The 27,633-nt window shown below is 48.2% G+C and overlaps 1 protein-coding gene across 1 annotated transcript in view; it reads right to left on the bottom strand.

Annotated features, from left to right (window-relative positions):
- Positions 1-1,225: 1,225 nt before the first annotated feature.
- Positions 1,226-27,633, bottom strand: part of phldb2b (pleckstrin homology-like domain, family B, member 2b) — a 44,802-nt gene continuing 18,394 nt past the window's right edge. Inside the window, exons 7-24 of the mRNA XM_084475145.1 lie at positions 26,294-26,478; positions 24,330-25,640; positions 20,567-21,010; positions 19,686-19,823; positions 18,784-18,921; positions 16,744-16,872; positions 15,450-15,605; positions 14,511-14,621; positions 14,071-14,145; positions 13,031-13,183; positions 12,201-12,344; positions 11,902-12,001; positions 10,375-10,525; positions 4,765-4,855; positions 4,194-4,340; positions 3,526-3,745; positions 3,199-3,284; positions 1,226-2,948 (exon numbers count right to left, since the gene is read on the bottom strand). Coding sequence (XP_084331271.1) covers positions 2,808-2,948; positions 3,199-3,284; positions 3,526-3,745; positions 4,194-4,340; positions 4,765-4,855; positions 10,375-10,525; positions 11,902-12,001; positions 12,201-12,344; positions 13,031-13,183; positions 14,071-14,145; positions 14,511-14,621; positions 15,450-15,605; positions 16,744-16,872; positions 18,784-18,921; positions 19,686-19,823; positions 20,567-21,010; positions 24,330-25,640; positions 26,294-26,478 — 3,920 coding nt within the window. The 3' untranslated portion in view covers positions 1,226-2,807. The remainder of the gene's footprint in view (positions 2,949-3,198; positions 3,285-3,525; positions 3,746-4,193; positions 4,341-4,764; positions 4,856-10,374; positions 10,526-11,901; positions 12,002-12,200; positions 12,345-13,030; positions 13,184-14,070; positions 14,146-14,510; positions 14,622-15,449; positions 15,606-16,743; positions 16,873-18,783; positions 18,922-19,685; positions 19,824-20,566; positions 21,011-24,329; positions 25,641-26,293; positions 26,479-27,633) is intronic.

Raw genomic sequence — 27,633 nt, 5'->3', positions numbered from 1 at the left:
TTCGCTTTTTTGCATGTGTGTAGGCCTACTGTGTTATTTTCTTTAGTTTGTTTAAGTTTAGTTTTAAGTTTTTCTTTTGTTTGGTTTGGAGTGAAAAGCATGTTTTATTATTTCTACAGGGATTTATCATCCAGGAGGTAGGGCATTCATCTGGATAAGCAAAGGTAGCCTGACTCGTCATTTTGTATGTGAATTTGTGGGCCCATGTTCTTACTATTTCTGTGTGTTTCTTGTGTGTTTTATACTTAAAAAAAAAGAGTAAATAAATTATATTTTTGTATCCATTGAACTTCGCGTCTTTCCTCCATTCTCCAGACATTCTAAATATAATTCGGCTATGTCACACATACGTGTGAAACTGCATAGAAATAGCGTGTGGATTGTGGAAACATTTTTTTTTTCCATAGGGCTGCATGAATGAAGTATAGTAAGCTATGCCATGCGTTAAAATAATAATAATAACAATAATGCATTCGAGAAAGTATATTCCAGGCTTCCAAAACAAAATCTAGTTTTAGGGTAAATGATTGGTTAAATGATTTGGGAAAGAACAGCTGATACAGCGGTACATTGTAGGCCTACTTTTATTGATTTAAAAGTAGGCCTACAATTTACCGCTGTATCAGCTGCACATGGCTAATTTGCATACGTGCACAGGACTGTCGGAATGGGAACATGTCGGACTGGCAGCATGTAACCATAACAACGGCTAACGTGTAACGGTAACGGTGGTCCCGTTAAAATAATGTCAATGAATCAGCTCAAGCCTAACGTTATCTACAATCGTTGTTCTGGAACCAAAGATAAGGATCTACAACTTGTAGGCCTATTTAATAAGCCTAAATTGTTCTGTGCTGTGTCCTGATGGGCTGAAGAGAAATTGCGACGCCTTGCGACGACCAGTTCACACTGCTGCAACTTTTCCCCTGCGACGTTCTAAAACCGTCTCGTTGCAAGTCGTTGCGTCGCGAATCTTTGGTCTGAACTGGGCTTAAAGCCCAGCCCAGTACACCCGCGGACCCTGCTATAAGGTATGCATTACAAGATTCTACAGAATCTCACGCCAGTAATGTAATGCATTACTGAACTGGTCGTAGGAGACCATTCGGGAACCATGCCTAAGCTAGGTAATGAAAGATAGTATGAGTTTATTATTACAAATGATAACTGCAAACAACGTTACGAATATTGTTTTTATTGATATTAAAATAGAAAGATACATGCATTGTTAAAACCATAAATATATAATCTGTATTTGTTTTGTAAATGGGCCCCTCAATACAAATACAAATAAATCATGTAAAATATAGTACTTGTAGATTCCAAAGTAAAAGTTCTCTCTGCTGGTGGAGCCACAAGTTCACTGTGTCTCACAATAGATGTGGGATTTGAGTCGGTACCAACTCAAATCTTCCTTGTTGTATTCGTCTGTATCAAAGGCCAACATTCTTTTAAACCTTTTTCACAATAAAAGGCCCAGATCTATTTATGTTTCGTCTTCCTAACTACATATTGATACATGCTAATAGATGGAACAATGTCTTTGCGATTATAGTGGGTAATAAACAGTTCCATACAATGTAACATGTCGACTGCGACTGTCAAGGCACAAAATGTTTGAGATGTTGTATGACAAAGCGCAACTATAATACAGCGTATAATACATGTGAGATATAAACAGAAGGCCAAGTGGTAATTCAACATGCCAATGTATAATTATTATTATGAAAACGATTACTTGTATACAAGGGTCAACTGGTTTTCAAGCTGTTGCATTGCATTGACAAACCTGTTATCCAAATGCCCAGTATGGCATCTCCTTTTCTAAGATGGCGAAAAGCACATATTATATTAAACAATTTAGAGAGGGTATTTAGGCAGAGCAAATGGGTGTCATGTGTACTCAATGTCAATTGAAGATCAACGTCAATCAAAATAGCAACACGGAGCTACAGCAAAAACATTTCTGTCTTCTATCTCTCACCAGAAAATAAAATAAACTCTGATTCCATTTTCGCTATGACTGCTATGCAATATATTCCTAACAGCACATGTAATGGTCATTCAATATATAAAATACATCACATGTTGACCATTAAACATAAGAGTAGGCTCGTATATAAAGAGTCCAATATATGGCAAACACAACACAGAAATATGTATTTACATTTCACTATAAAGTCTGCATGGCTAACCAACATTTCAGTCAAATTCCTGATTAATTGCAAGAACAATATTTATTATTTTCCAAGAAAAGCAACTGGATAAAAGCATTGCTTTGGTTGAAAGGCACCGTACATTTAAGAAAACATGCCTTCTGTCAAACAGGTTTACGAAAGGATTTCAAAAGACACCGCTCATTGATTCATGATTGAGCAGAGAAACCCCTTCCTCAATCATGAATCATAATAATTATGGTTGTCATTACATAACAGCAATCTGTTGATAATAATTCCTAGACCGTTTCTTATTTTACATCTTGGGAAAGACTCTTAGAAGACACACAATCACACTTTGTTCATTCAATCCAAAAAAAAGTTAGGGTGCCACAAAGACACACACACACACACACACACACACACACACACACACACACACACACACACACACACACACACACACACACACACACACACACACACACACACACACACACCTCATTTCAAAATGAGAATGCCATCCATTAAGACAAACATAATAAAATAACCTGTAAAAAAAACCCACATGCTCCATCTGGGAGGGGGGAGGGGGGAGGGGGGGGGGGGGGGGGGTCCCAAGTGTGACACAGTGGAGGTTGGTTGCCGTGGCTACACCATAAACTGGGTGTAGCCCTCGGCACCGGTGACGATGACGTCCATCCAGATCCTCATGGCCTCGGGGGACGGAGCCACCATGTAGTAGACCCGGTCGTGGGTCTTCACACTGAACGTCAGGGACGGGTTGGGGCTCTGGGGCACAGAGAGAGAGAGGGAGAGAGAGACACACAGATTCACAGAGAGAGCGAAAGAGAGAAAGAAAAACAAAGGGTACATATTATAGATTTCAATGGGACATTGTGGTTGGACTTAAGACTGACATATATATTTTTTGGTGCGTCATTGTTTTTCCCCAATAAATGTCTCACTCTCACTCTCACTCTCACTCTCACTCTCACTCTCACACACACACACACACACACACACACACACACACACACACCTTGTGCGCATTCTTCAAGTGGTCATAATACACTTCCTCGATGGCTTGGAAGTAGATGACTCCTTTCAGTTTGGCTTCATGCTTGTCTGCAAGGAAGAATCAATACATAAGCTCACTTTAGACAGCGATCAACTCGTGTAGTTGTGTTGAACACAACGTCAGCTTAAGCACTTTTAACTTCAGGAACTCGCATGTATAAACTTGCATGAATAGCTCCTCAAAATCACAAGACACCCAGATCCATCTCATAGGACTACTCAGAATATAACATGAAACGATTATCCCTAAACTAAAACCCCTCCCTCCGAAAGCTCCTGGGGGGCTCACCTGCGTAGTAGGACAGCGTGCGGCGGTTGCGGTCGAACACAAACCAGCGCTTCTTCCAGGTCCTGATCTTGCCGCCCATCTTCACCAGGTACCCGCGGCAGGTCTTCTCCGTGAGCGACAGGTGGAAGCAGGTGTCGGCGCTGTGGCCCGCTGACTCGATGTGTGAGCGCAGGTCAAAGTCGTCCTTGCGCACGGGCAGGTAGCGGGTCAGAGGTCGCGACTGGAAGGGACCAATTAAGAAATGGGTGATTTATTTATTTTTATTTGATTAATCCCTTAAAGCTGCAGTAGGGGAGATTTGCTAATTGTGAAACGAGCGCAGAAAAGAGCTGGGGAATTTCACAGAACCAATCAGGGAAGAGATGCCCTAATTGGTCAGAAATGAGGGGTGGACTGAAGTCTAAATGGTTTCTTACAGAGGAAAGCACATTCAAATATAAACAGATATTCTCACAGAGAATTTCACTCACTAATAGCTGACAGACAGCTGTGGCCTTTCTAAGAAGTGATCTTTAATAAGTCCCTTAAATATATCAAATGAATGAATCCTTTCAACGATCCAAAAAACACAAAATGCTCATCAACGCTCCTTCAAAATAGGACGACAAACCAGGAAAAGGAATCAACCAACAACCAACAACCCAACACAAACAGAACTCTGTCCCCACCTGGGCCCGCTGCTTCTCCCGGAGCTTGACTTCTCGGTCGATCAGCTTCTGCCTCCTGCTGGTCTCCTCCTGCAGCCTCTTCTCCAGGTCCTCCCGTCGCCGCCGCTCCTCGTCAAACGCCTGCTTCCGCACCTCCATCTCCTGCTCCTGGAAGGGTTCAGAAGCACGCCAGGGTGTGTGAGACGCGACCCCAGGGTGCCCAACGTGGGGGCCCACCTAGGGACTACGATGCATGCAAACCGCGGTTTGGGCACAACGCCTTGGACCAAAGCATCCACCATATGGCGTATATTATGATGTTATGATGTTTGTATTTGTATTTGTTTATTATGATGATGTTTGTAATTAACAAATCCAGGCAGCATTTTAAACTTATTCGGCTGAGTGATTTCTATAACTGCACATCTAATGGGGCTCTGCACGTTTATTTGAATTCATCAGATCGCTTTACTATTCTAATCATCTAATCATGAGACGTATGTGTATGTGTGTGTATAGAATATACAGCGTGTGTGTGTGGGTATAGAATATACACTGTGTGTGTGTAGAATATACACTGTGTGTGTGCTACCTTGTGCTCCAGAAGGCGGCTCTTCTCTGCCTGAGCTTCCAGCAGCATACGTTCCATTTCCTCCATCCTGGCCACGTTGGACGTGCTGGCACTACACACACACACACACACACACACACACACACACACACACACACACACACACACACACACACACACACACACACACACACACACACACACACACACACACACACACACACACACACACACTTAGCATTGTGTAATCAACAGAACATATGGTTGTGAGAAAACACATTTCTTATTAAAAAAAATGTAATGAAAGATCTATACAGCATGTTCCACTCGTACACATCTGAATTAAAGACTTGAGGTATGCATGACTTTCTGCGTGTGTGTGTGTATGTGTATGTATGTATGTATGTATGTATGTATGTATGTATGTATGTATGTATGTATGTATGTATGTATGTATGTATGTATGTGTGTGTGTGTGTGTGTGTGTGTGTGTGTGTGTGTGTGTGTGTGTGTGTGTGTGTGTGTGTGTGTGTGTGTGTGTGTGTGTGTGTGTGTGTGTGTGTGTGTGTGTGTGTGTGTGTGTGTGTGTGTATTGTGTATTGTGTATTGGCAGCCAATAAAAGCAGTCTGCTGCTTCTCATTTCCACTTCAAAAGGAACACCTGGAACCATTCTTCGCCTCGACTTTCTCTCTCCTGTGTCCAGACATCGTAACAGCCATCACACTTCTCAAATCCCCTTTCTCCGTCCACATCCCGGTCCGCTCCTAATCCACCCCCTCCCCATCTTTTCCTCAAATCTGTACCTGTACCTCTGTCCGATCACCCGTTAGCTCATCCGTACATTCTGAAGTTCTCTATCTATGCCGCCCATATCTCCAGACATACAGTACCTTATTCAAATCATTATTAGCATTAAAAACCTAACCTGCCTTCTCATTTGCAATCTGGGAAACCAGTGCCTATCGTCGGGCGACAATTTGCCTCTACCGACAACGCAAAATATTGCTGGGCTTCAGGTGTAGCCGGATAATGAGTTCTGGATAATGGATATCTGTGCCAAGACTTCCTCCTCCAAGCATTGGTCATTGATTACGGTCATTTTTGTCTGCGTTTCAGGACCAGACAACACTTTGGCTAACCTCTATGAACAGGTATCAAAGCTAATTGAAAGCTAAATCCTCAGCAGACGCTAGCCGACGGTTCTGAGACTGTTGCCCTCCGCATGGACTGTTCGCCTGCAAGCAGCCAAAGCCCGATCAAACATGATTGGGTCGATGTAACCCAACTACAAACGGAAACCAGAAAGTTTCAGACGCCAAAATCGTGTCCTTTTGCCTACAGACTCTGCATTCATCTGCAGACATCCGTTTATAGAGGCAGTCTAATTTGTAAAGAATCGTACAAAAAAGGCAACCAGGTTGGGCTTAGTGAATAAGAACTTTGCACGGGCAATTTCGTCCCACTGTGATTGGTTGAGCTTGTAGTCTTTGCTAGCATGGTGGGCCCGCTCGGGCCTTGATGGTAAACACACATGGCTGAAGCCTTTAACCTTTGCCATGGCCTCGCTCCAAGTTATCATACTCATAGCTAACAGTGTGCATATTGTACACATGTGTCTTCCAGTATTGCTCCCTTGAAATGTTGAAGGCAGCTGCCTGACCGTTGTGTGGATGCCTGTATCCCCGTTTCTCTTTGAAATGACGTGTTTCTGATGGCATTCCTTAGAAAGGATTTAGATTGGTCTTCATGTGTTTTACATGTGAAGACTAATAGAGACTGATGGTGCTGGTCCCAGTTTTCAGGGACCAAATAATCAAAGGATATCTCTGGTATGTAGAGCTGGACATGATTGCTTTTGTTATAGACAAACTAGTGCTAGTAAAAAAGTACTACAGACAGACTGCATCTGGACTTCTTCTGTGGAAATCAATGGAGCTAAAAGAGCCCGTTTGTTCCCTTGCTCTGGGAGTGAACAGACGGTCATGGACTTGTAAATGGGTCTGCTCTGAAAATCTGAATGCATTATTTGATGAAATCTATAAAAAAGGAGGAGGTGCATATACTGATTTGTCGAAAGAACATGAAACACGCAAACACACCAATTATTATTTTAGTTTTTGTTTAAGAGATTGTCACTGTCAAGTGTCCAAACACTGGTCAGATAATAGAGTCTTTGAAACAATAGGAGTTTGGAGGAAATGATATCTCTAGGCATAGTGCATGTATGGTGATATGACATTAGACAACAAACTTGCAAGCAAAGCACAATAACAATGACCTCCTCAGCAGGTCAATGAATTAGACTAATAACAATAACACTTTTGAATCAAAAGTCAACAATCATCGACATGACAATCATCGACTTTTTGAGTCAACTGAACAAGCCTTAGCATGTAAACAAAACAAAGAAAAGATTCAGATTGTCTTTGACGGGCGAGGTTGCTCTGATCCTTTCATTGTTCCGTGATATTCAAACAAGCCTTTCCTTAGGTCTTTTTCCTTAGGATGTATTTTAGACTGTTTAATCTGTGATTGATGGTGGGACGTGCACTGCATCGTACACACATACTGTCGCAGATACTGTCTGCGTCGTTTTATAATCTCAAAATCACATAGGAAGCCCCATGGATGAAAAGAGCATTACATCATCAACCCCAGGGCTAAACTCTACCCTGAATCTGCATGCGTGGTGGTTTGTATATACGTGGGTGTTTGTGTATTTTGGAGTGTTTGTGTATGTGTGCACGCGTGTGTCTGTGTTGGATCAAACGATCATGATACCCGGCATTCCAGGGAGTTGCCAGAGCTGCCCCAAGGATCCTCTCTCTGTGTGTGTGTCTCCCTGTGTCTCTCTGTCTCTGTCTCTCTCGCTGTTTCTCTCTGTCTCTCTCTGTGTGTCTCCCTGTGTGTCTCTCTCTCTCTCCCTCTGTCTCTCTCTGTGTCTCTCCCTGTGTGTTTCCCTGTGTCTCTCTCTGTCTCGCTCTCTCTGTTTCTCCCTGTGTGTCTCTCTCTGTGTGTCTCTCTGTGTCTCTCCCTGTGTGTCTCTCCCTGTGTCTCACTCTGTGTCTCTGTGTCTCTCCCTGTGTGTCTCTCTTTCTTGTTCCCTCCCTCCCTCTCACGCCCTCATTCTCCCTCCCTCCTTGAAGACTGTGCCACATCACTGTCTTTATTCACCAGTAAGGAGAGCCTAGCTTCACACAGGTCCCTGTAAGCTCTGGTTAAATGAAATACACACAACAGACCTGACACCCACACCAGAAAAAGGGACACGCTTACTACATTTCTCTTCCTCTCCCCTTCCCCCCCTTTTTTTCTCCTCCTCCTCTTGGGAATGGTTTACATTAGACTTTAGTCTATACAAACATCGGTCGTGTGTGTGTGTGTGTGTGTGTGTGTGTGTGTGTGTGTGTGTGTGTGTGTGTGTGTGTGTGTGTGTGTGTGTGTGTGTGTGTGTGTGTGTGTAATGAATGAGAGAACAAAACAATAGCAGTATACAGTAAGAGCCTCGAGAGATGGTACATAGAAAAATGCAATTAGGAAGGTAGTGATTTAGAGAAATTATAGGTGCTTCAGATAAACACCCTTGCATAAACACCTCTGATGAGCTTTGAAGCGTTCAATGCAAGAAGCATTTTGATTGGCTGCTTGCAGTTATGCCCCCTGCATCAGAACACTAGAATCGACTACAACAATAATCTCCTTCCACACTCAAATCATCCTGCAATTCTCCTTAGTTTAAGTTATTGAGGACTAAATTGTAGTTTCAGTCATTAAGACAACTTAGACATTTGCAAAATAAACACAAAAAAGAACAGTAATTACAGTGAGAGGTGATTTGTTGGCTGACTCGAGTGTTCCAGTGTGGGAGTGTGTCCCTCTTCATCTCAATAACATGAAATGGGGGACGTTTTTCAAAGAATTACATTGAAACATCAATGCAATGCAATTGGCAGTAAAACCAAACACAGAAAGGCCAGTAAACACAAAAGCCTGGACAATTTACTCTATCCACATATGCTGGATATAAATCATGATGCTCACATCAAAGCAAGGTCTAAAAAACAACAGCATTCCAGAAGCAACCAGAGGGATCATATTCCAATCCACTGTTTGAACTGAAGTATTCCCGCTCAACCCAGAGAGACAAGTGGCCAGGAATTCTGTTACCTGCAGCAAGGAGCGATTTGGAAGGAGATACCCCGGTGCAGTTCATCTCTGCCAAAATGACCCTCCTTCTTCTCATTCTACTCATACATCATTTACACGCATATCCCTTATCCATCTGCCCTCTGGCATCCAGCTTTTTCACATTTCCCTTTCTCTGTGTCCGGACGCCGGTGTCTTACCTCAGGCGATGTGAGGGAACCCTCCTCACGGTCATGATGGACTCCATTCAGCTCACCGCTAAGCAAGGATTGGGGTTTCAAAGCCCTTTGAAAAGTAGTTTGAAAAGTAGTTTTCAAACTACGACTTTTCCAAGAGACGTCTCTCAATTAGTTCAGGACTGATAGATCAAAGGCGGTCCCATCTCTGGTCAGGTAGGATAAATCAAGTGCTCTTGCGCTCAAGTGTTCCAGCACAGATCCATGTAAACATACGTCCCGTGAGAAATCCCAACTGCATCCGAGACCCGGTGCTCAGTGTGCAGAGCTGTGAAGTTAGACCTAATCCCTGGGATACTTTTTACGATGCTCAGGGATGGCGCCGCAAATTGGCAAATGGGACCGTTGGAAGTCAGCAGATCTGCAGAGGCAGACTGTACCATTCGGAGCAGAAAGTGGGAAGGACTGGGTGAAGGCGGAGGAGTAGACTAAACCACTGTAAATTGGGACAGCGCCGAGGAAGTATGCACCACACATGGTTTGAGTCCTGCTGGGAAGGGGGGGCGTGGGGGTAATGGGAGGGAGGTCACATTCTACCTCTGCATCTTGATTCGCTGCCTTCATCCTGACTAGGGGGAATTAGATGATTGAATGGACGCTTGCTCGGAACGCGTACGGAGAGTCTCACACACACACACAGGCGCAAAGCTATAGGTTTCCCTCGTTCTGTAACTCGAGTCCCTCGGATGCTAATCAAGTCTCCACAACACACACACACACACACACACACACACACACACACACACACACACACACACACACACACACACACACACACACACACACACACACACACACACAATTCCCTGAGGATGAACCGCAACAAGGCGGGAACCCGCAGCTTTGCAGTTACACACTTTTTACATTAGCCTCCTTCTTCCCCTTCATCCTTTGTTTGTCCCCCCCCCCTCCCCCCAAGTTCCTCTCTTTCAACAGTCCATGTTTCTCATTATTTAAAGTAAAGAGACTTTTAGGTCCAAAAAAATACAAAACGGTTCTTTAAGTTCTGTCATATTCTATGAACAATGGAAATGTAAGCCGGCCTTCTCCCCTTTGATGTCCGTTTCTGTTCTCTGCCTCTTTCTCTGATTCGTGTCACATTTGCCGGGGCCAAAGGGATAACAGGATGGTGTGTGGTCGAAGAAAGTATGTTCTTTCGAGTTACTTTCTGCGGCAATTAACGCACACACACAGACACACAATGTCCACAATGTTCACCACCCCTGACTGTCCACCGCCAGCACTGACCTGGAGACGTTGTCGGGGGAGCAGGCGGAGATGCTGGTGTCTATGGAGTCCGAGCTGTCCACGCTCATGGTGTCGAAGGGCTGGTTGTCACGGTAACCAAACGAGTCAAGGTAAACGTTGGTCTGGGACGCCGCTCTGGAGGAAGGTTGACCTGATTGAAAAAAGTAAAGAAAGGGGGCAGCGGTCGTTAGCACACATCTTCGGGTGTGTGTGAGTGTGTGTGTGTGTGTGTAAGTGTGAGTGTGTGTTGACCTGCCTGTAGCTCGCCCTCTGGGGCAATGGTTAGCTCATTAGCCCCTGGCCTTACGTCACAGTTCCCTGCCACGGTGAAATGTATTCAGGTGTGCTCCGACCACGAATACAAAAACAAAAAAACACACAAAGAAAAATACTCCCTATGGCGAGGTTGAAAAGTTCCAACACACACGTGCTTATATATATTCCTCAGAAAAAAAGAGATTCAGTTCAGTGCAACAAAAAAAAGTGGTGTAAAAGTGAGCTCACAGCTCACTTTGCCACGACCGCCAGACTAACTGAATGACTCTTCCAACACTCTTTAAACAGAGCTACTGGTCTCTTGACTACAGGAAGGGCACACACACAGCTCTGATACCATCTGTCCCAGACAGCGGACCCACCCATCTGATGACCCCGCTCAAGGGACCACAAGGGACCTGTGGGGCCAAATAAGCTCCCTTTCCTTCCCCCCCCCCCCCACACACACCCGCAGAAACACACACACACACACACACACACACACACACACACACACACACACACACACACACACACACACACACACACACACACACACATACACACACACACACACACACACACACACACACACACGACACAATGGATCCCAGTCTCATAGACAAACCGTGAGACATCTGCTTGCATGCCATTCCTGCCGCCACCCCGAACCATAACCTATGATATGTGGTTCATGATTTCAATCCAAAGGGGTTACAAAGCATCCGACTGTTGGGTGAGTGCTGCATGATGTGTACCGCTCGGAGCGGGAGGTTTGCCTGGCGGGACGGCGTGTTGTAGCGTTGAGAGTTTGAACCCCAGTCTGTGGTCGACACACGAGAGTTCACCGTGGATCCAAGTGGTTGGAAAGGAAACGCAACGGCGATGACGGTGGGAAACACCACAAGCAGCTCCTGGGGTGTTGCGCTTGTGTATGAGTCACACGCGCGCGCGCGCGCACACGCACACACACACACACACACACACACACACACACACACACACGCACACACGCACACACGCATGCTTGCATACCACATACCGTGCCATTTAATAGAGCTGCCTTCAACTAATCACATTCCGACATCTTTTACCGCTAAAAATACATGCGTATATAAACAAGGGAGATAGGGTTGGATCCACCCAGAAATGCACAGGCACACATGTACACACACACACACACACACACACACACACACGCACACGCACATCACATGACCCTGTACGGCACCAAGTCATTTATGGTTCATCCGGCAGTAGATGAAACACTACCTTTATGCAGACGACGTGATTCTGACTCCTTGTTTGAGACAGAGAGCATTCTGGGTAGGAAACTGCCACAGCTGGAGCTCTGCGCCAAGGGTAGGTGGGTCTGTACAGAAACCGTCCACAAGGAAATAACTCATTGTTAGTTATAGTTTGAAATATTTGAATGAAAAAAAAAAAACGAAGATTTGTACAACCTAGAAACATGATTTTGGATTTTTATTTACAGAAATCAATTTAACAAAGTATACAACCCCAACGTGTTTGTGTATTGTGTGGTTCGTTGTATGAGCAGAGAGCCGTACCTTATTAGGGTAGCTGCGTCCGAGCGTGGCGCAGGAGAACTGGGGGGGCACGGGGGGCGTGGTCCGTTTCCTGGGTAGGGTGTCACTCAAGTGAGTCCCGCCCTCCTTCTCATACCGCTTCCGCTCCTCCAGATGTCGGAAGTGCTGGAGACACACGCAACACACACACACACACACACACAGGGCGTGAATACGACTGCTGATCGAAGACGACATTTTGCCAAAAGACCCTACCGCACACACACACACACACACACACCTATGGATGCATGAATACACGTATACATGTCATCACACACATGCCGAACCATCCCATGACAAAACTCGTACATCACACCACCCATTTATTTAATAACGACACGCGCACACACCCTTTACCTGCCTGTGACGGTGGCGGTGTTTTTTGACAGGGAGAGGGGGAGGAGAAGAGTCGGGGAGGGGGGAGGGCTCTCGGTAGGACACCATGTTCTCCGGCCAGTGAACAGAGGGCGTTTTGGAGAGAGGGCGGGGGGGGCGGCGTGGGGGGGGAGAGGAGGAAGAGGAGGAGGAGGAAGGTTGGGAGGAGGAGGAGGAGGGTTGGGAGAAGGAGGAGGAGGAGGAGAGGGAGGACGGTGGGGAGAAGGGGAGGGGGAAGTTGTCGGACGCTGGGAAGTGACAGAGCTTTGGAAAGAAGAGAGCAACGCTGTCAGAAAAAGGGAAGAGGACGGGGAGAAGAGGCGGGGAAACAGCAGGCAGGAGGTCCACAGAGTGGTCTATGTGTGAAGGAGGACTATTCCTAGCAATTGATGTTTCTAATGAAAAAGGAAACATGACATAATGACAACACACACCTCATCCTCGGACGATTTCGGAGCTCCGCCGTCTGGGGAGGAGCTAAGCTCGGATTCGGGGGAGGTATTGGTGTAAATGGGGGCAGGGGCGGGATTAGAGTCCCCCCCGCGCTGGGAGTAAATGTCATTGATTTCACTGACTGTGACATAACCCTGGAACATACCAAGTCAGAAAACAGGGGAGAAAAAGAGGGTGAGTGGTGAAGTGTGGAGTGATTCAGCCAAGGTGAAGATGTTTTATTAGTTATTAGTTGTTAAAACAATACAATTTTTTTTATCTTATGGCATTTCAGTTTCAAGGCAAAATTGCGGATGGACATGACACACAAAGTAGTAGTTTGAGAACATTTGTTTGTAGTTTAGTAGTCTTTAGAACATTTGAAAACAAACATTGTACAGTTAATATCGGTCATTAGTGGAACAGACAAGGCTTTGACACGTGATTCTTTAGCTGAAGCTGCAATTTCAATGTTAAGCTGTGCCTGTGGGTGTGAGTGTGAGTAGAAGCTGGGAAAAGCATCCTAGTGTAATTTGTTCTAGGAGTCATTCCTGTTTTCCATCCCGTAAATAAATGGATGAAATACATTTCAATGCCATTTCCTTCCAACAAGAAGTGGGATAAAAGAAGTGGAAGACAAACCTAAGAAGGGAAAGGAAGGAAGAACTGTGAAGAAACGTGGCAAGACGCTACGCCGTGAGAAAAAGGAAACCCCAAGACGTAAGAGGGAGAGGGGGAGAGGGGGAGAGGGGGAGGAGAGGGAAGGGGAGAAGGTGTACCTCGGCGTTCCTTCTAGAAAGAGAGGAGAGAAGGGATGCGAGGGCCCGCAGGTCAGCAGGAGGAGGAGGAGGAAGAGGAAACAAACGGTCGCTAGGTGATCGACACACGTCAGCCAGATGGGCTTTATTCTGGGATGCAAAAAGAAGGAAAACGGAAAAAGTTAAGAGTGAGTGTTTGGACCGGACGACCCAGCGGGTCCGAAGCTGAGGGCGGATGTAAAGAGTCCGACAGGTGTGACTGGCTGTCAATCGATCGGGCGTACCTCCTTCAAGGTGAAGCCCCGCCCCCCGGTGAGGTCCGCATATTTTCTCTCCAGACTGCTGAGGTTTTCCTTCTCCTACGACGGCGGACAGAGAAACAAGAAACATGACTGACTGAGGACTTGGAAGGTTTTCCTTTCCATCCTGTAACAACTCTAAAACAATCTAATGAACGGGAGCGTTCTTCGGTTTACAACCGGGAAATAACCAAACACAAGCAGACACAACCACAAAGACTCAAATAAAAAGTTTCAAGAAGTCTCGCAAAAGCTTTCCTGAGAAACCGTGGGCATGTTTATAGATTTATTCCTGTAAAGTGGATGATGTGCGTGGGCGCACACGCACACACACACACACACACACACACACACACACACAGACACACACACACACACACACACACACACACACACACACACACACACACACACACACACACACACCTCTGCAGCATCTGTTCCAGGTTGCTTTTCTCCTTCAGGAAGCACTCCTTCTCTCGCTGTGCCTGCTGGGTAATTTGTGTTGCCTGCTTCTTAAGGGTAAGTAACCGCTCCTGCAATCAAACAGCAAAAACATGCATTTAACTCGACTTTACTGCCCCACAAAAAACATCCTTGACATTCTACTTGATTTCGAATTGATTAGAGTATTATTTAGTTGGATTAGCCGCTTCAATTAAGTTAAACGTAGGGTTACGTATCAACATCCTCATCTTCTGCGTCATTATTATCAACAGACTAATCTCTTCCACATTATTGATGACTTACATAGAAAACCAAGGCAGGCCGCAGTAACTGCACGGGGAAAACTGCAGATACTGCGGGTTGCCTTGGTTTTTAGTCCGATTTTGTAGTCACTATGATTTGATGTTTGAACCAAGATTCTGTGTCTCAAGATACAACTTATATCCCCAAGCTCATTTTGAATTACAGCTCAATTTGACCAAAAACAGCAGTTACCACGCTTTGCCATTGTAGGGCACTTTACCCAGAAGTAATTTACCTTTGATCTACGCAGAATGCATTTACCTTGGCTTTCCCAAGAACGCATTGACCTTGTCTTTACCCAGAATCGATAAACCTTGCGCTTCACGTAGCTCTCTTTATATAAAAACACTTATGCTGACAAACAAACTAGGGGTTTGAACTACAGCAAAACACTGCATTTAAGAGAAAAGTGTTCAAAACATACAGGTGACGGAAATTTATTTTGCATAAATATTGACAATTTCATATCAAGTCACACATCTTTTCTCCAATATCAAGTCTGATATTGGTGTCAACACACACACACACACACACACACACACACACACACACACACACACACACACACACACACACACACACACACACACACACACACACACACACACACACACCTTGCGTGTGACCATGCTGCGCTGGTAGTCGGCGGCCTCGCGGAGGAGGTGCTGCGTCTGGTTCTCCTTCTCCTCGTCCTGCCGGCTCTCGCTCTCCAGCTGCTGGAACTCCAGGTCCTCGAAGCGCTTAGACTCCGCCTCCAGGGCCTCGCAGTCCTAACACACACACACACACACACACACACAAGATAAGAAAATAACAAAATTAAGAGTAGAAGAGCCGCTAGTGTATTGAAGACAGCAGAAAGAACCGACACACTAGTAAGTCACATGCCAAACCACACACAGCTAATACCACACACAGTTAATACACCAAACAATCTGTGCATCACACTGAAACTTCCAAAGAAATGTTTGGAAGGTACATTTCCCATCCAATTAGCATACCTAATGAGTTTACATGAATACAAAACTTAGTTTTACATTCATCCATAATAGTTAAAAAAGTGCATCATAAATGCTCACTTTTACAGAATTAATTGTAAACATTTATTTTTTACAAAAACAAGAGACAGAAATGACAAATGAGAAAAACAAGTGTAACTTGATAAATGCACGCAGATCTTCAACACAGCAACACCAAGCCCATGCAGAGAACCACAGACGACCACCATGTTGCCTACATGCATAGAACAAAAACCTTCTCCACTGCACACAGCGGCCTCGACACACGCTCACACACCACACACACTATCCCTCTGGGCCCAGCATGCGTGTGTAAGACCTGCTCAAAACAATGAGCAACAACAGATGTCACCCTGAAGCATCTACAGGAAGAGATGCTCAATGATACAATTGAAAATACAATACAATTCAGTAAAACCGTAGGTTTTATAATTGGCCAATGATTTCAAAAGCGTTTGCCCAAGCAAACACCGACATACAGAACAAAGTGAGGCTTCACAACATATCAAGCACTTGCAAAATACAAGTGACTTGAGCATAAGGAAGAGGACGAAGCAGAAAGGTGGCGTGAACAGGACCAGGTGCAGAGAGGGAGGTCATTCAGCTTGATAGTTATAATAACACGTGTGTGTGTGTGTGTGTGTGTGTGTGTGTGTGTGTGTGTGTGTGTGTGTGTGTGTGTGTGTGTGTGTGTGTGTGTGAAAAGATGTTTCGATATCTTTATTAGATCATACACGTAATCATAAGCCTATGTATTCTTTTATGATGTATTTTAAATATAGGATTTGCTCCATTGTGTGCGTGTGTGTGTTCATCTGTATCGGTGTGTGTGTGTGTGTCTATGTCCATGTGCATGTGCGCGCGCACGTGTGTGTGTGTGTGTACTGACCCTGACCAGCTGTTCCTGCAGGGGCTCCTTGGTGGCCTCAGGGCAGCTGTCCAGCAGGGTGCGCTGTTCACACACACTCTGAGCCAACCTCTCTACCCTGCCCCTCTCTATGCTCAACACCTCGCAGGCCTGCCACACACACACACACGTCCACACATACACACAATCACACATGCAGGCATTGGCAGGCGTGCACACACACACACACACACACACACACACACACACACAAAAATGACACACACACACACACACACACACACACACACACACACACACACACACACACACACACACACACACACACACACACAGGACAGAGAGGATAGCAGCGTTAGTGGGGGGGGTACACAGGAGGCACAGTTAGTTACTATGGCGACCGGGAGGCCTGACAGTCCTGCAGGGGAGGGAGGGGGGGGGGGGGGGGGGGGGGGTAGAGCATGAGGTAATGAGGAGGAGCCGAGGAGAGGAGGTACGGGGGTTAGACAACGAGGAGGAATGAGATGGAGGAATGGAATGTTTTAACGTGGAATCATGAGGTCATGGTTTTATGGATGTTTATATGGATGGACTCACATACACACACTCACACACACTCTTCACACAACCGTGCAGCCCAGTAGCATGTCACACTCTCGGCCACTAAACACAGAAGACCTCACACCCATCTCCCACATGGTGGGGTCTTGCCTCACTGCATTGAGGGAAGTCTTCACAAGACTCAACATCAGAGAAGACCGCCAAACTTCCACTACACACTGCACACTCACCCCATAAGACACATTTCTTAGAATCCCCTTGGCTGTCACGAATATACATTTCATACTTCAATGAAATTACACATGAATAGAAATACCCCCTCACACACACACACACACACACACACACACACACACACACACACACACACACACACACACACACACACACACACACACACACACACACACACACACACACACACACACACACACACACACACACACACACACACACACACACACAGGACATAGCGAGACCACTTGGGAACTGCTGCAGCCTGTATAGTATTAGCAGCTGTATATTTGGCCCAAGGTGGCCAGGAGAAGGATTAACACTTAGAGCCGGTCACACGACCCATCAACGGGGCCGTGTGTTACTGTGTGTGTTAGTGTGCGTGAGACGAAGTGCATGTACGCATTTATGAGGGGGCTTTGAATGAAACTTAATTTAATAATGGCTGAATGCCAATAAACTAATACAATCCTTCCATCCACCCGATCAGGATTGACATCTGTTCATATCGCCTTGTCGCTTGTTAACCAGGGCAGCTCAACATGAAGAGCGCGTACCAGTAAAGGTGAAAGTATACTACTCCGTATCCGTAATCTGACTGAATCTGACTGTCGGATACGCAATGCAATTCACCGCCCGATCGATCTTATATGCTGACTACTAACCATTTAAATAGAGTTGAAAAATAAACTTTCAAAGCTTTTCAAATCTTATTTGGTGTTTTATTAGTCCTTAATGTACAAAGTAAACAATGTACAAAGTAAATAAGGTGCAAAGTCAAACCGGGAAAAGGGATTCCGGAAATGATTTTGTTAGAGGACCAATCACAGCCCTTGCCGTCTCCGTCCGTCTCCGTTGCCTCGACGGATAGTTAAAAAATATTGAATGCGCACGTGGAGCTACGGAGAGGGTCTCCGACAGGCTCTCCGTGTCTACGTACAGCACTTTACGGAGTAGTATAAATCCACCTTAAGGCTCAGTCCTTAAGATTCCCATACTTTCCTGTCTAACTGAATTTCTGCAAAAAAAATCTTTAAAAAGACCAAAAGAAACATCTGATACATGTGACAGTGACTCCTTTTCTGGTCTTCCAACCTGATGTGGGACATCCTGTCTGCCGTGTCCCAGTCACAACAAAACGTCTCTCTTACCGTCTCTTCCTCATTTGTTGGGGTCTATGTGTCCCATGCTGGCTCGTTCTTACAACCTCCCCTACATGGAGGCACCACGACGACGACAGCTTTGAGTTTGAGTCCCTCCACCCACCTTGTCTTTCTCCGTCTGGGCCCTGCTCTCCAGGGCGTCCATCTTGCTGTGGAGGTCCTCCAGGCCGTCCTTCTCTCTCTGGAGCGCAGCCAGCTCCGCCTCCTGCTCCGCCTCCACCAGCGCACGCTCCACCTCCACCTGCAGGCCGGGCACACACACACACACACACACACACACACACACACACACACACACACATGCAGACGCACACACACACACACACACACACACACACACACACACACACGCAGACGCACACACACAGGCACGCACACACACACGCACACACATGCAGACGCACACACACACACACACACACACACACACACACACACACACATGCAGACGCACACACACACACACACACACACACACACACACACACACACACACACACACGCAGACGCACACACACAGGCACGCACACACACACGCACACACATGCAGACGCACACACACACACACACACACACACACGCACACACAGGCACGCACACACACACACACACACACACACACACACACACACAGTTAGAACAACGTGTGGTACCAATTTGTCTGAGAACGTTTTCATTTTCTATCTAGCCGTCAAGGAATTCCATTCCGGGATCTCAAAAACAAAAAATCTAAACCAAATCCAAATGAACCAAATAAAAGATCTGCACATCTCATCTCCTGTATTTTATTAAGACATTCCATTAATTCTAGAAATAGTCAATCCCTCCATCCATTGCATCGGGTCGGTTTCTTTTCTTCCCCTTTTCGGAGCCGTTAAACCTCACGCCGGACGACCGGGCTTTACAGGTCACTCGCTCTCGGCCAATGAAAAAACACAGGAGGACCCCATGCCCAACCCCCCCCCCCACATCTGCGCACCCCACCCCACCCCCCCACGCACGCACCTCCCGGATGGACTCCTCCATCTGGTTGCTGAGCTCCTTGATCTTCTGCTCCAGCTCCTCCATGTTGTTCAGCACCTGGACGCGCTCCTCCTCCATCTGCCGGGCCTCCTGCGCCCGACGCGCCGCCTCCTCCGCCATCTGGGGGGGGGGGTGTTATGACATCATCAACACAATGACCACCCCCCCCCCCTCTCGCCACACCACCACTCCTGGGTGTGTGGGGGGGGGTGGTGCTTACGGCTCGCGGGAAGCGGTGGTCAACTGTTGTGGTAGGTGTGGATGTGTGCGTCTATTTGTATAATTAGTGCAGCGAGTATGATACACGCATGCACACACACACGCAGGCACACACACACACACACAGGCACACACACACACACACGCCACAGCTGTCGCTTTTTTTTCCCGGTCACTTTTAGCTCTCTCTAATCCAATAAGAAGGTGTCTCCACTTTGTATGTGTATTGGTGCATCTGAAGTTGTGTGTGTGTGTGGGAACTGGGGGAACAAGTAGCTACTGGACACACACACACACACACACACACACACACATGCACACACCTGTTTCAGAGTGTGAAATCTGCCACGTTAAGTGTGATTAAGCCCTTGCTAGAGACTCTGGGAGGTGACACTACACTGTGATGTGATGACAAAGTGGAGGTAGGTGATGAGCCAAACTCTCCCTACACTTTGATCACACCCCCGCTCTGCTTCCCTGTGTGTGTGTGAGGATTCAGGGAGGAGGTGTCTGTTTGGACATGGTAATTGGAAAACTAAAATCTCTATGCACATGTGATGCAACGTAGTATAATTGTGGTCATTTTATAATAATAATAATGCTATATTAGCTGTAATACAACTGTGTGCGGTCATCTCTCCTACCTCATTGGTCCTTTGCATGCGTGGGGAGGGCGACGGGGCGGAGCTCCTCAGGCTGACAGCCGGCGACTCCGCCCTGCCGTCGCGGCTCCCGCTGCAGCGCCGGTGGCGCGCCCGCCGCCCGTCGTCATAGTAACCGTTCTCCGGGGAGAGGGCGGCGCCGCGGTCGCCGTTGACGCTGCCGTTGAGGGCCGAGACGTCGGAGAAGACGGAGGCGGCGGCGTCGTCGTCGTCCTCGTCGTCCTCGTCGTCGATGGTGACCTCATCGTCGCCGTCCTGGGCGTCGTTGTTGCCGTCGTCGTCGTCGTACAGCCGCAGCTTCTCCAGCTCCTGGTTGATCTTCTGGAGGTCCGCCGCCGCCGAGGCGGTGCCGGGGCCCTCGTCGTCGCGATCGGTGGCCCCCAGTTCCGAACACAGGGACAGGATGGTCTCCAGGCGCTGGCGCTCCTGGGCGGGGTGGGGGGGGGGGAGGGGGGGAGACGACACACAGGGTCAGGGCCCGGGTGAGAGAGGGGGCGGATCGGAAACTGAGGATCAGAGAGAGGTGTAGGCGGCCCAGCGCTCCATCAGTGGTGGGCTGAACTCCCCGGAGGACGTTTAAAAAAATTGGCGACGGAAAAAGGACTGGGCGTAGTCCAGGACTCTTGGTCACCCCAACGGCTGTGTTCTCTCTGTTGAGGTCTGGCAGGCCCACTGCCAGCACAGCGAGGCTCAGAAGGGGGATCCCTCCCGCAGAACATCCGACTACTGAACTCCCCCCCCCCCCCCGACGGACCTGACAGCAGGACGGACTGACTGACGGACAGGGTATTTATTAAAGACTATTACAGTTTTATTCAGCAGCTCACTTTTTGCCCATTTTATTATATGTTACTATAGAATTGCATGTTTTATATGATTAGATATTATATCATATACTGTATGATTTTTTTTTCTATAATAATAATGTATATCTAAGTCTAAACAGTGAGCTTGTTTGTAATGACTCTGCATATACAGTATAAGTAGATTACACACATGTACCACTCTGTGCATGCCCTGCTACCAGTATTATAACACCCATATTCAAAGTCATTCTTTACCAGTCATACATGACATTTGTTAGACGGGGACATAGTTATACGTAATGTCTAATTCTCCGTTTTAATGTTTCCAAAGTTACCTGTGGGAGCATTGCAGCCGTTAACTCTTCGAGATAAAACAATGGTAGGACTGTTGAAGTCTGTCTGCACCGAGCAAATCCTAAAAAAAAAATTCGGAAATTCGCTCTACTCAAAGTCTATATCTCCAAAGTCAACATATCCTTGTAAAGAAAATAGCGTATCTATTCCGAGTAATCCACATGCTATTCCCCAAGCGAGGAACCTTCTGAGACGCTCTCTGTGTTGCGTGCACCCCTTTCGAACTATGGAGGCTGAAGAGGCTCAAAATACATCCCCCATAGGTTTTACCCTCAGCTCCCTGCTGGTGGGAGCGGCAATGCACCCACGCCTGGGTTGATTACATTAGTGTGCGTGTGTGTGTGTGTGTGTGTGTGTGTGTTTGTGTCTCTTGCTAAATAAGAAGGTGGACAACTGCGGGCTGTGATTTGGAGTCTGTGCGAAGGAAGTTCCCAATATAAAGTATGTCAGTATGCAGAAAATGAATCAGAGTACCAAAATATCTAATACAAATTTCCGGCTTCATCATGGATATACCAGTACCACTTTCTATGAACGCATTTAAGAATAGAATCTCAATCTCATAGACTTGAAATCAAATCATACCCACATCAGGACCTCATTCACAAATAATGCTTCCCATAAACAAGACAATCCTGATGTCCCAGATTGGGTTTAGTGATAGTAGCACAGCGAGCCTGTGTCCATTGGGTCACCTCGTCCTATTCTCATGGAGACAAGCCACTAGAGCTTATAGTTATCAGCAGTCAAACAAGAGCGAGCGAGTGAAGGATAGGGATAGAGAGAGGAAGCAAGAGAGAGAGTAGATGATTCAGATGAGTATAAGTAGAGATAGGTCAAGAATAAGTGAAAAAGAAGGAGAAGGGGAGAGGGGCGAATGGAAAACTACAGGGGGGAAATATGAGCTGTTGGTTGGTTTGGCACATTGTCACACAGAGGCCTAACATAGGAGAAATTCATATCTCCTTATTTGACTCTAGTTTTCATTCATCTCTCTTTTATTCTCTTCTGTCTATTGTAGGGTCTGTATCTTTCACAAATCCCCTGTCTCTTCTTTAAAGTCTTCTTGCAGTAAAACTCTTGGCTGCATTTCATTGCAGAAGGATGTCTTTACTCCGGGCCCTGTAGCTGTAGTCTGACTGAAAAGGTCCATCTGTCTTTTTTTATGCAAGCCTTGTACTTGTAAGACACAATGTCCCCAAGTGTGAAACTATTCCTTCTGGATGGAGAATATTGGTAATAATTCATCCAAAAGGCCAGATGTCATTCCTGGTAGCACAAAGCACAGCGTCTTCTGGAAGCTCATCAACCACTAGAGGGCAGACTCGGGCCAGAGGAGCCAAGAAAGCCTGTCAGAAACTCTGATTCTGCACAGTGTAACACTGCGGGCCACACACGCAAACAGTGTATAATCCATTAAGAGAAGACTGAATATACTTTGTTAGGACCGACGGCTCATCCAAGTTGTACAAGGTAGCCTATTCAAAAGACATCTATCAGTACGGAAAATAAACATTCAGAGCAACGTTCTTATTACAGGGTGAATTCTGGACTGTGATTCCCAGTTTACAGAAGCCCGGGTGAGCTCCAAAAACCCACATGCTTATTCAACTACGGGGCAAAGTCCGGTCAGAGCTCAAAAGCAAAGCGAGACACACAGCACCAATTGTCAAATCCAAGCGTATGCAGGTTTGAAAGGACGTATCTGTGTTTAAGATTTGGTTTTCTATGGTTGATTATCAGAGTTGCTTTAGTGATATGAACTGGTATTCCATGGGCTGATGAAGACACCAAGCTGGTTCCCATCAAAATGTGGTCCTAATTATTTTGGAACTGGATTTAGACGTAGAAGAAGAAAACACACACACACACACACACACACACACACACACACACTTAATCAAAAAGGGACATTTTTCCCAGTTTTTCTTAATTAAAATGAATTAAGAACCTGCAAGGGCTTGTTTTTCACAAAATATTTGCATAGGACGACTATCCCCACATAACATCCCCACAGTCCAGGCGATGTGCACAGCAGTATTTATGCACCTGCCATAGTGCACCCAGGCCCTGTAATTTGGGCTGGGTTTCCACATCAGAGCCATCTGCTCTGTGGCTCGTTCAGTGGTCCAAACTCTGGTGGGCACTACTCCAGATTTGACATGGACAGATGTGCACGCAGGCACGCAGGCACGCGCGCACACGCACACGCACACGCACACACACACACACACACACACACACACTCACACTCACACTCACACTCACTCCCTTAGTTTGGGTTGGCGGCGAAAGGCATCTGTTTAGTGGCATGCGTGTGTGCGTGCGTGTCAGGAAAGGACGTTTTTAAAAAGTCCCAGAGAGGTCAGACAGAAGAAAAAACATTCCTACCCTGAGCATATTTCCTCCTTCCAGCGTGTTTAATCTGCTCCATCAAAACAAATGTGGAAGGGGATGAGGAGTGTAACAAAGAGCAGCAAAGGTGATCGCTGGTGCACACGCGCCATATGGACGGCACGTGGCTCCCCTGAAGCGGAATCGCCCCCCTGGGGGGGGGGCTCCGACGGTGCAAACACATCACTCACCAGCCTCTCCACCTCCTGCTCGCGGAGCCGCTCGTCCCGCTGCCTCAGGTGGTAGTCCGAGAGCTCCTCCTTCCCGCTCAGCGAGCTGATGCTGCCCCTCCGCTCCCGGAACGCCCCCGGCTGCGGCGGCGTCGTCCCCCCCCCTGCCCCTAGCCCCGCCTTGCCAAACGACTGCCTCCTCTCCCCGAAGCCAGGCCCCGCCTCCAGGCCGGCCTTCCCGAACGAAGCCCCCCTCTCCCCGAAGACCGGCCGCTCCTTCTCCCCGGCGTGGCCGGGGCCCCCCGGGCTGAGGGAGGACAGGGAGCTGGTGGAGGTCAGGCTGAGCTTCTTGGCGACGCGGGGCGACGACGACAAGCCCCCCCCCGCCTTGGACGGGAGCGTCACGTCGGGCGGGGCGGGGCCGGCGCAGGGCGGGGCCGGCGAGACCAAGGGGGAAGCGGCGGCGGCGGCGGGGGGGGAGGAGGAGGTGACGGGGGAGTAAGGGGAGTACGGGGAGGAAGGGGAGGAAGGGGAGGAGAGGAGGAGCAGGGCGGGGGACCTGGGACTGGAGAGGGAGATGGACAGGAAGCCGTCGCCCTGCGCCGCGCCGCTCGGCGCCTGGGCGCCGTGCCGCGCCGCCTGGCCGCAGCTGTTGTTGCCGTTGTAGTTGTGGTGGTCCCGGGTCGCCCGGCGGGCCCCGCCGCCCGCATCGCCGCGCCGCACCTGCAGCGCCGCGAGGGTCACGGCGCCGTTGCTGCCACCGCCGCCGCCGCCGCCACGGTCCCGGGGCGACGGGGCGGGGCAGAGGCGCGGCAGCGACCGGCTGTGGCTGCCGGCCGCCGCCGCCGTCATCAGCGAGCCCAGCGAGCCCGCCGAGTACTTCCGGGTCCTGGGGACGGGCGCCGCCTCCTGGTTGCCGTAGCTACGGCGGCCCAGCCGCGGGCTGGAGGGCATGCTGGCCGCGCCGCCGGCCGAGGGAGAGCGGGGGGAGGAGGCGTAGGGCGAGGAGGAGCCGGGGGGGGAGAGGAGGAAGCTGTCGCTGGCGGCGACGGAGTGGGAGGAGCCGCCGCCGTTCCACGTGGACAGCAGGGAGGCGGAGCCGTGGCTGCTGGCCGCGCGGCGGGCGTCGCCCGGGCCCAGCAGGGCGCCGTCGTGCGTTTGGCTGCGGCCGGCCGAGGAGCGGGAGGAGGAGGAGGAGGAGGGGTCCGAGCGACGGGAAGGGGAGGGAGGCGCCATGCCTTTCAGGGAGAGGGGCGGGCGCTCGGAGCCGTAGAAGCGCTTGGCCTGCTCCTGATAGGACGAGGACGCGGCGGCGGGCGTGGTGGGCGGAGACTGTGACGAAAAAAAAAACACAAAACAATAAAAGACACGCGGACGATTGAGAATGAACCAATGCAGCACTGTTACGCCTGCAGCAGGAGGTAAACGGTGACAAAGCCAGGCCTGCATTTAGAACGCACTGTGGTTTCAGAAACCGTGGGCCGCTCAAGGCTGTCCTTGTTGGACCCTGTGGTGAAACAAAACAAAACAACCACGCTCTTCCACTTCTCGCCTCAGAGTGGAAACCAAGCAGGGAGGAAGTCTCAAGGTTCCCCTGCGCCTGAACCCCCGGCTCATCACTTCCCACCGCCGGCTGACAGAGACGGACTCACAGGACAACATAATAAGCCCTGGGCTCCGTAATGGACGGTGTGGGCAAAACCAGGACAGCCATAGGTTAACCATAATAAACGGTGCGTAGCGCCAGAACGCAACGCAAACTGAGCTAATAAGTAAACCCTGGTTTAAAGAAAATACTAAAACACACAACACACACACACACACACACACACACACACACACACACACAAGAGTGTTCGTTGATGGGTCGACGCAACACATAAAAAAGCCACTAACAAGCACAGCAATCAGTAACCCCTGGATAGCATCGCTGAGCTAACGGTGTGTGTGTGTGTGTGTGTGTGTCCCCCGCCCCCGACACCCACCTGAGTCATGCTGAAGTAAGAGGGGTTGGCGTCCCCGTTGGCCCGCAGGCTGTTCTCCAGCGCCTGCTTCTTGCGCTGCAGCGTGTCCATCAGGTCCCGCAGCTCCGAGGCGGAGCGCATGCCCCGCCCACTGTTGGCCCCGCCCACCACCGAGTTGCCGTAGTCACTGCTGAACTTGAGATAGTCTGCGAGGAGGAGGAGGAGGAGGAGGAGGAGGAGGAGGAGGAGGAGGGAAAGAAAAGAGAAGTGGATAAATGTAGCCTGTAGTGAAATTGGAGAAAAGGCGTGAGTACATGTGTGCGTGCGTGCCTGTTGATGGGTCGTAAATAAAGAGGAGATTTGGTAATTTTTGCATCTGTAATGTGTTCTGGATGGCAAGAGTCCAAAACCAATGAAAAAGCCGAATCGAGGCACGAGGCAAGGGATGGGTGTGGCAATGTGGAATACACGTGGAAAGATACAATGAAAAAGGAGACAATGAAAGGCAGAACGCAAGCACTTTTCAGGGCCCTAAAGTGTGAAACAGTCAGAGAGGGCCTGAGGTTTCTCTTTCCTTTAGAGTGTACCTGAGGCCAACGCTATTCATAGACGAGGCCACCGGCAGGACACACACACACACACACACACACACACACACACACACACACACACACACACACACACACACACACACACACACACACACACACACACACACACACACACACACACACACACACACACTTAGAGGCAGCTAAACGTGGGTCACGTTTCCCCGTTTGGCACACGAGGAAATAAGAGTGACCACAGAATGCTCTGGAATTTCCCCAAAAGCCCACCCCCCCCCCCCAACCCCACCCAAAAAATTATTTAACCCATGCGACTAAAAATCACTTGCAAACCCTAAATAGACAAATGGTCATTTTTAGACACATGCACGCACACACCCACCCACGGTCCACTGCAGAACAGTGATAAACCATCGTACGGATGCTTGTATTAGCGGTACAGGCCGCGTAGATGAATGCTCCAGGGGCCCCTCCTTCCATGTGAGGGAGTGCAGAGGGCCCCACTGCTCCAAACATAGCAGCGTTGTGATGGATTTAACACCACATACATCACCGGGCGATAGAAGCCTTTCCAACATGAAAAAACAAGACAAGGAAGGCATCAGGGGTTTTTACTATGGAAAAAGAACCGTGTTACCGTGTTAAAACAAAGACCACCCTGCGTTTAACAACCACACACACACACAGTGCGCTAAAACAGACACATGTGGTTCTACCTAATGCAAATACACACTTTTACTTTCCAGTTCCCATCCAAAGTGCACACGTGGACTCTTTACTGTGTGTGTGTGT

The sequence above is a fragment of the Micromesistius poutassou genome (assembly GCF_964030765.1).
Source record: "Micromesistius poutassou genome assembly, chromosome: 11".
NCBI lineage: Eukaryota > Metazoa > Chordata > Actinopteri > Gadiformes > Gadidae > Micromesistius > Micromesistius poutassou.
Note: the sequence above shows the minus strand (reverse complement) of the source record. Positions and strands in the feature narration are given on the sequence as shown.